This window comes from Mangifera indica, chromosome 12 (genome assembly GCF_011075055.1).
Source record: "Mangifera indica cultivar Alphonso chromosome 12, CATAS_Mindica_2.1, whole genome shotgun sequence".
Classification (NCBI taxonomy): Eukaryota; Viridiplantae; Streptophyta; class Magnoliopsida; order Sapindales; family Anacardiaceae; genus Mangifera; species Mangifera indica.
This window is the reverse complement of record NC_058148.1, coordinates 239,752-249,251: the sequence shown is the minus strand read 5'-3', so window position 1 is coordinate 249,251 and position 9,500 is coordinate 239,752. Positions and strand designations below refer to the sequence as shown.

Genomic DNA, 9,500 nt, shown 5'->3' with positions numbered 1-9,500 from the left:
TTTAGAACTTTTATGATGTAGAAATAATTTTATTTTTGAATTAAGACATGAAATTGGTAATATTCCAATTTGAATAAATTCCGAATTTAGAGTATTACAATTGTAGGGAAATTCTTAATGTGTGGCGTTTACAATTCTTGAATTATGTGAATATGGAAAATTTTATGTAAGACAATTAATATATTAAATTTATTAAATCGTTATTTATAAGGAATTTTGAAACTTTTGACATAGAAATAATTTTATTTTAGAATAAAGACAAAACTTCAAATCATCAAATCTCAAACTAATTCTTTTAAATCCTTGTTCACGCTCAACCTAGAATCAAATCCAACCCTACTTGTATCAAGTCTTATAACTATTCTCTGTTTGGTGGCATTTTGCATGTATGATATCTTATCTCACTCCAAAACTGAAAAGAAAATAAAGTTTAAGGAGTTATCTTGCTTTTCAATCATAGCACTTAGAAATAGATTTTAAAGTTGAGTTTATGCTGGAATCATCCTCAGCAAGAATGCTATTAGTTCTTCAATGAGGTTGAATTATAATTTACTGACATCGTATTCAAATGACTTAATCTCAGATCAGCCAGAAAATTAAAGGGAGGATAAAATTAATCTGTGTTTCCTTACCATTTCAGTCAGAATCATCTTCCTCCACTTGAGTTGAAGATGACTGTGCAAGACAGTTGGGGAACTTGAAAGGCAGAGTCGTCAATGCCTGGTCATCCGATAATCCTTGGCAAGCCTGACCAAAAGTGTATCCCAGTCCAATGCCAACCGGGACAGCCACTGCATTCCCAACTTGTATGTACCTGAAAATTGGAAAATAACACTAAATGTTCAGGACTAATTACTAGACCCTTTCTGTAATCCTAATGCTGGGAACTTCTATGCATTTTAATTAAGGGTTAAATTTAATCTGAGTCGATTAACTAAACAAAGTCATCAAAAGGGTGAATAATATCATCAAAAATTAAAAAAATCACCGGACAACCAAATGATAAAAACTTCAACTTCAACTTGAGATTGATCTAGATTAGATCTACCTTTAGTTTTAAAATGTCCAATTACGCAAAAAGTCTTAAAATAAGGACCATACCATAGTGTTCATATGCCCTCCAATGAAATCTTGAAATATATGTTTAAGATATGTACACTCATAATGAATATTAATTTAGATATCAATATTGATGTGTTATTATATAATTAGATGATTTTGAATTAAAGATAAACTAATACTTATTATATAGTAACATGTCATAATAGGTACCCAAATCAGTAATCGTGCAAATATTATCACTCTTTAACAATAAAACTATTCAAAAGAAAATCCATAAAAGTTCAAATTCGCTTGCCTCTCTTTGACAGAGCCAAAAAGTCGATAGCAGTCAGGGAATCCTTGTAATCTTGCATTTTCACGGATAGTGAGTACTCTATCTTGTAAAGGATGAAGTAGAGTCTGCAAAAGGAATAATTATGAGAACATGAAATTTGAATTTGCTTTATTTAGGCAATGTAGATCATGATAGTTGATTCAAAAGCATACCCGATTGTGAGGCTGCGCTCTTGTCACAACTGTGCTAACAATTTCATCCCACCATAGACGGCCAAATGGTCTGAAATCAGTTACGTTATAAGATATTAGAGAGTGAACTATCAGAATTAGCAAGTCATTCAGAATAATCTGGTTCTTACTTGGTTGATGTTCCACGGATAAAGGTCATGGCATAGTCAGGGACCTACGCAAATGATCATACCAATTAGATACCTTTTCATGAAAAGAGAAGATGAAGGTGATTACGCCAAGTGTACTTACCAATGGTTTCCCAGATTTAAGCATCACTCTTTCCATGGAAGGGTCCCAAACTACCTTATTATCTGGACCAACCAAGACACCTGGTAGGTCCCTGAAGTTTGCACCCTAAACACAAAGAACAGGCCGAATTGATCCACAATAAGAAATATGCATAAGCAGTGTAAAACAAAATTAAAAAAAAAAAAAAGAGTAATGTCATTGGGAAAAGCAGTGAAACCTTCTTTTTGGGAATACGGCAGACTCTTTCATAATCATCTTCATTCAGTTTCAATGGTCGATGATCATACAATAACCCAGGTCGTGGGGCATTTTGAGGAGTCGAAAGACTAACCACATCTATAAAGACACAAAAGAGGATCAACTTAACACCATTGACTAGTTGGCTATTTTACAAGATCTACATTACAAAGAGCAATATAAATTCATTAAGCTTACAGTTTCGCTTTAGTCTGATATATTTTTGAAACTCTTTGCGAGCTATCGTCCCATACTTCCTCTCATCCTGACTCTCATCATTTGTAACCTAAGATGAGAATTAAATTTTCATAAATAACTTCAAATAGCACAAAAACACTCAAGCTTTTTGAAGAGGTTGATCGAAGGATATATTTTTCGGAACAACACTTACTGGTGGGAGATCTGATATTGCATCATCAAGACAAACCGCCTTCTCTAAGTGAAAAGGTTGGTCCTTAGCATATGCAACAGCAACTTCCTGGGTGAACGACAGTTATTGGTAAATTTTTGCCAGCAATGATCACATCATCGGTTAAACGAGACATACCTCAAACTCATTTGGAATAAGACCCCTAGATAAGACCTCATGAGTTGGCAATGGATATTGTGGTAGTTTCTGACAAGAATAAGAGCCAATAAGATCACATAGCTCATGATATCATGATCAAATGAAATTGAAGAATATACATGCCTTAGAAGGTTGGGCACCCCACAAGAAAACCCGCATCCGAAATTGTGCTAAACCATAAGAACCTGCTGCCATCATCCCTAGTCGAGTTTGATAGTCCATGGAAACAAGACGTCCTATAGCATAACGAATTAGAAATCCACCAGCAAACTTTACAATATCTACAACATTCTCCATTAGAACATATCTTGGCTTTAGAAACTCGATAATGTCCATGAATACTAACAGCTGACGATTTTTTATGTCCTCCAAGGCAGCTTTGGAGTTTCTAAAACGATTGAAACCACTAACTCCTTGACATGGAGGCCCCCCGCATATAAAATCAACATCACCCTATATAGGCATTCAACAACATTAACATCATGCCAAAAAAAATAAGAATAAGAATAATAGTGATTACACTAAAAGCAATCCACCAACAAGTAGATAATTTAACCATATAAAAATACAATATAAAGAACTCACAGGAAGTGGCAATATATTTGATTTAAACCCTTTTGTTACAAATTCTTTCAGTTTCTCCTCGCAGTTACTGATGCAAATTTAAAGTGATACAGATCGTTAGTTATAGAAGAAACATGAAACAAAAATGAAAAAAGGCAACGACAAGTACCTCAAGCCCTCAATAGGCTCCCATGTGTCCTCACTAGGACCGTATCCCTTCCAGCGCACCTGAATTTCACATATATTAAATAAAAGTTGTTATTAGATTCTTCAAGATGACAGAATGCTAAATACTAGGAGCAAGAAAAAAAAAAATCAGTGAACCCTCTACATTTCACAGAAACATCAGTTCTCAACCAAACTATGAAAATTTTCAATTCAAGAATAACAAGACGAGAATGTTTTATCCAAGTTAATTGTTAGGATCCCTTTATTTTAGGATTTGAATCCTAATGTTAGCTTTTTTTTATTTTAAGGATTTATCCTAATTTGATTTATTCTAATTATGGTATGAATATTACATTTATTTCCTTTATTAGAATAGGAAGTTGACTAAGGAATATTATCCTAGCTGACTAAGGATTAGAAATTTTGTATATATGTATTATCTTTAGGCTATTTTTTATCAAACAATAAACATATCGTTCAAAGCCTTTGGCTAATTTGGAGGTTGATCCCCTCCAAGTAATCAAATTGGAGGTCGATCCCCTCCAAGTAATCAAATTGGAGGTCGATCTCTTCAAATTGAACAAATCTCTATCTTTTTTCTTAATTCTCTTCTCAATTTTCCCTAACTTCTTTGACAAAACCCTTGGGTTTTATCATTTAGTATTTCAACAGTTCTTCTAGAGTTTCTCAATCTTACACAATAACTACTAATAACTCTATGAAATCACAAATAGAATCACAATTAGAAGCCCTTAAGATAGAACTTAAAAGTCTATTTAATTATTATAGGAAGAATTTGCGTGATGACCTCAATAATTGCAAGAAGAACTTGCTTGAGAGCCTTAACAAAAGTCAATAAGATGGAATTTTGGATCCAACAAACAACCAGAACAACCTGAAGTTGCAGGTAAAGGCTACCAACAACATGATACCTTTACATGAAAGTAGAGTATATTGAAGGTCAAGATGAAACATGAGAAAAGAGTTATCAAGGTGTCCAGTCTGGTCCAAAATATAATTAAACTCAATTAGTTACTTCAAATTACACCATATGCCCAAAGACAATTTAACCACCGAACCCAACCATTCACCTATCAAACTCAAATACAATCAACTTAATCAAACCAAACTCCTTTCAATTAAACCAAAACATTTTTCAAATCCAATCTCTTTACAACTAAATCCATACCAACCAAATCCAATCCTTTTACAACTAAAACTAAACCTAATCATTAAACCTGACCCAAAACCTGATAAGGTAAACCCAAAGGCAACTTTCCAAAATTCATTGTTGCTCAACCTTGAGGACAAGACTCTTTTAAAGAGGCGGGCACTATTAGAATTCCTTTATTTTAGGGATTTGAATTCTAATTATAGTATGAATATTATATTTATTTCTTTTATTAGATTGTCCTAGTTGACTAAGGATTAGAAACTCTACAAATATGTAATGTCTTTTGGCAATTTTTTAACAAGCAATAAACATATCATTAAAAGCCTTTGGCTAATCTGGAAGTTGATCCTCTCAAAATGATCAAATTGAAGATCGATCATCTCAAAATGATCAAATACCTAGCTTTCTTTTTAATTCTCTTCCCAATTTTTCCAACTTTCTTTGATAAAACCCTTTGATTTTATCATTAATGTGCAGCAAAACAAATCCAATATGTTCATATGTTGGTTAAGAGCCATTACCCAGTAAAATAGTTAAAACAAAGAGAAAATGCATTGAGTTTAGACTGAATGAAAACCGAACTCCCAATACCAGCTTAGGCAGGAACACAAGGCAATGAATAGGAAGACAACTAAAGAGTATCTATTGACTATGGATAGTTGTCAAATTCTAGTTATCTAGCTCCATTACATTTATATAAATTTTGATTAGACAAAACTCAAATGAAGCAATGCCATAAATTTGCAAAATAATGCAACAATACTAATGAAGGAAACGCCACAATTATTCAAACTAGAAAACAAACATTTCAAGAAAAAAGTGAATAACATATTCAGAAAAGTTTGACCAGTAATGAAATATGCACTATAGAGAGCTTAGTAAACAAAGAATATTGAACAAATGTGACATGTGGCCAAAATTTTCCAAATGAAATATAGAATACCTTAAAATACACTCCAGGTTTCTTCACTTTGTTAGGATCACCATAACAAACAGCTAATAACCTTTCCACTTCAAATTCTTCATCAGAAACATTGGAGGCTCTATCATTTTCTTCTTCATCATCTTCTTCTTCTTCTTTGCTAACTGAGTTCAAACTCTGCTCTGGCTCATTGTCTGAACCAAACAATGAGAATTGCTGACACAACTTTTCCCATTCCTTTAGTAAAGATAAAAAATCTTCCGCTGCTTCATTCCTCACCTACTCATACAAAAATTATATTTTAATGAGATATCAGACTTAACCGAACAAATCCTCAGCATATGAACAATTAAGAGTACTCATTTAGAAGGACACTATACCTGAGTCTCAGGATGATTGTATTTCAAACTTTTACATGCAGCAGCATTTATGTCAACAGCCCACCTCTACATTAAACACAAAAAGAATAAACATGCTTCCAATTCATTTAAAAGTAATATCTTCGATAATGACATAATGCAGATCCATTCACTAAAAGCTGATGGAAATATCATCAGGATCAATTATTTACTTACAGTTACTAATTTTACTCCAGATAATGACGCACCAATACACAAACCAGTGGACATGGCACCACAACCAGCATACAAGTCCAGCAAACGCATCTCAGAATTACCAGTGGTGTTGTCCGAACTACTCTCACTTGAAATAGTTGATGTATCACTATCTCTTTTATCAATTTCTGAGTTAAGAAACCAAATAACATCAATTAATTGAGCTGAAAAAAAAAATACTGTAGGAGCAAAACAAATTACCTGTGATTATGTTTGAAAAAGTCAAGTAAGGCAATGAGTATTTCATGTCACAATACAAGTCACAGGGAGGAATTTTTTCCTCCTTTGCCTTCAAGTCCACCTGAAATGTGAAGTGAACTAATTACTATCCTTTATATCGAAAAGAATGCATCAATTGAACCATAAAATGGAGAAAATAATTAAAGAAAGCACAAGGCAATACTCTCACATTTGGGGCAACTTGAGCAATGTTTACTTTAGACACAATACAATTCAGTGGATTGTCATCTTTAACATCTGACAGAAACACTCTCCTTTTGTCAACAAGGTTAGCATGGTCCTTGATGACCTAGAAATGACCAAAATTTGCATGTTCAATACACCAAACAGAGTGTAAAGCCATGAGTAAAAAAATATGGAATAATCTGAATAATCTTACTGTGTCATCTGCTCTATAAAACCATTGAGCAGTAAAGTATAGCTCCCCATCAGTACCTTCAAACAACTCAATGATTCTAGCAATATAATCAAGTTTTCCATCCTCAGCCTGAAAATTAAGCAATAATCAATATATGAACTGAGAAACACTTTCAATGAAAGGAAGATAAAGAATTAAGAAGTTACCTTGACATAAGCATTGTCACCTAAATTGTACACACAGCCATCTATTAAAGCTCTAGTGTAATGGCACTTTGCCTGCTGAACTTCTTCCTCTTCATTTGATCCACTATACCCAGAACACAAATATCAACACAATGATATTATGAATAATTCACAAATATGAATGGTAAGAAGCCCAATTGAGGTGTGTTTGGAAGTAATTTATAAAAGTAAAATTTCCTTAAACATTAAAAAAGACTATAAAAATTTAACAAAACTATATGTACTAACAATGAATACTAATAATTCATGTAATGACAATAATGTATCAACATGTGATTGAGTAATTTTAATTAAAAATAAAATAATAAACAATCACATGATGATATGCAATCCTTACTACATAAATTAATACTCATTGTTAGTACATATAGATTGTCTTAAAAAATTTGAATAATACTAAGATTACTCACTTTTCCTAATAACTTATCTATACAAAGTGATAAATACTAATGTGATTATTTGATCTTATTGCTTTGAACTATATTCAAGCACATCAATCTGTATAAGTTACTAAAAAAGGAAAAGTTAATAACTGGGTATGATTTTAAAAATTTAGTCTTGAAGCCTTTGAAAAGTTGTCATCATCCTTCAACATAAGTATACTTTCTAGATGAATATCAATTAAACACTTCTTCAGAAGCATAAAGTAACTTTTCAAGACAAAGAATCAGAATCACTTTGGATATTATCTGGAAGTGTTCCATGAAAAGCCATTTTTTTCCTAATGGATTAAAAAATAACTTTAAAAAGACCTTGTATCCGTGATCAATTGAATGCAAATAAAATAAATACTTATAAATCTCACCGACTAGTAGCAGTCTCTGCGGGAGCTCCGTTCTTCTTCTAGAAAAGCCAAAAAAATTTTAAAAAATGAAGTCAGAATCTCCAAAGCAAAAACATTTCCGAACATAAAAATAAAAATAAAAAATCAGTTTAACCTTTGAAGAGCTTTTGTAAGTGTATCTGCTCGGCCATTTCTTCAGAGCTTCAGAAGCAGGAACGGGCGGACCGACGAGGGAGAGTTCGGAGTCGGGTTTGTTCTTTCGGGTCTTCTTTTTCTCCTTGTTCAACAACTCCACCACATCGCCGTCTTGCTGCTTTGCTTTCTTAGATGGCGGTGACGCACTGGAAACCGGATCATCAGTCTCCTCCATGGGCTTCTCTCGGGTCGTCCGTTTCACGGGTCGACCCATTTTTTTGTTTAGGGTTTAAGGAAGACGGAGGGAAGTGTTGAGGGTTTTTCCGGGTTTGAAGAAGGGGTGTTTTAAAATATTATAAATTTTTTAATTTCTGAGATGGGCGGGAAAGCTATGGGAGATCTTTTGAATTTTTTAGGGGCTAACTTGTAATTTCATCTGATAAAAAGGTTGACACGGTTAATGGCAGTTTTGATTTCAGCTGAACCTCGTATGTTTTATGTAATTAAAAGTCACCCGATCGTTTGGGAAATTGTCCCCTAACCCTCATTCTGGTGGAAATAACATTGTCAACCGCCGTAAACTCGTAATTAAGTTTAACAACTCTGAAATGACCACAAATTTGAATGGTATTATTTTTTAACCAAACATTTATCAAATATTCACTTATCCACCATTTTCTGTTGATGGTTAAATCCAATGTTATGTTATATAGTTTATCTAGTGGGGTGTCCAAAATAAGTTAACCAATTTTATAAATCGAATTGAATTTTTGATTTTATCAAAATTTTAAATCAAAGCTGACCGATTATATATTAATTAATTTATAATTAGACCAAAATTATCAAATAATCAATTGATTATTTGATTTTGAATCAAATTTTAGTATTAATATTTTAATTTCTTAATTAAGTTTTCTATATTCAATAACTTATTAAACTATATCAAAAATGTTTTAATAGTCTTAAAAAAATAATAAACCAAAATATTAATAAAATAAGTAAATATTATTTTCTAGTGAAAATTTGATGGAGTAACAATATAAAAATACAATTAACCTTCATCACTAAGCAGAATATAGTTAAAATAAGAGATAATTGTACAACTTAATTGATGTCTATGATTAGGATTAGTTCGGAGTCGAATCAAATTTAAATTCGTCTTGATTTGCATATAATTAAATTTAAACTCGAATTTACTTCAAATAAATTTGAGTTCAGCTCGTTTCAAGTTTGAGTTTAATTCGAACTCAAACTTTTAACTAACTTATTATTAAAATAATGTCTTTTTAATATATATTGATCAAAACGACGTCATTTTGTATCAAAATTTTTAGTTAGTAAGCGTAACGAGCTAAACACTTTAAAGCTCAAACTTAAACTCAAAAATATTGAAGTTGCAGGTTCTAACTAATTTAAAGTTAACTCATTTCAGATTTATTCAAATTGAATTCAAGTTTGGTTCAAATCAAACATTATCTATGATAGAGATAGAAGTAATATTATAATAATAGAAAACGAGAATTACATATTAAGATACATGGTAGAAAATAACTAAAACTATCAAAAGTCACTCTTTTCAATTATTTTGGATAGGTGAAATTCTGCTCATACTTTAGGTCAACTTATATGTAAATTAATTGCGTAGCTAATTATTTATTGTTTTAGCTATGCCG

General features: G+C 32.1%; 1 protein-coding gene across 1 annotated transcript; it reads right to left on the bottom strand.

The window, feature by feature from the left end:
* Positions 1-413: 413 nt before the first annotated feature.
* Positions 414-8,165, bottom strand: LOC123192922 (putative DNA (cytosine-5)-methyltransferase CMT1). Its single transcript, XM_044605630.1, has 21 exons — positions 7,847-8,165; positions 7,714-7,751; positions 6,870-6,972; positions 6,685-6,792; positions 6,475-6,594; positions 6,267-6,366; positions 6,027-6,193; positions 5,832-5,897; positions 5,473-5,730; positions 3,357-3,415; positions 3,209-3,275; positions 2,747-3,076; positions 2,603-2,671; positions 2,447-2,533; positions 2,254-2,341; positions 2,036-2,154; positions 1,819-1,923; positions 1,698-1,741; positions 1,549-1,618; positions 1,358-1,461; positions 414-814 (listed from the first exon to the last, which is right to left on the bottom strand). The coding sequence occupies exons 1-21, from the start codon at positions 8,099-8,101 to the stop codon at positions 637-639; spliced, it is 2,535 nt and encodes an 844-aa protein (XP_044461565.1). The 5' UTR covers positions 8,102-8,165; the 3' UTR covers positions 414-636.
* Positions 8,166-9,500: the final 1,335 nt, after the last annotated feature.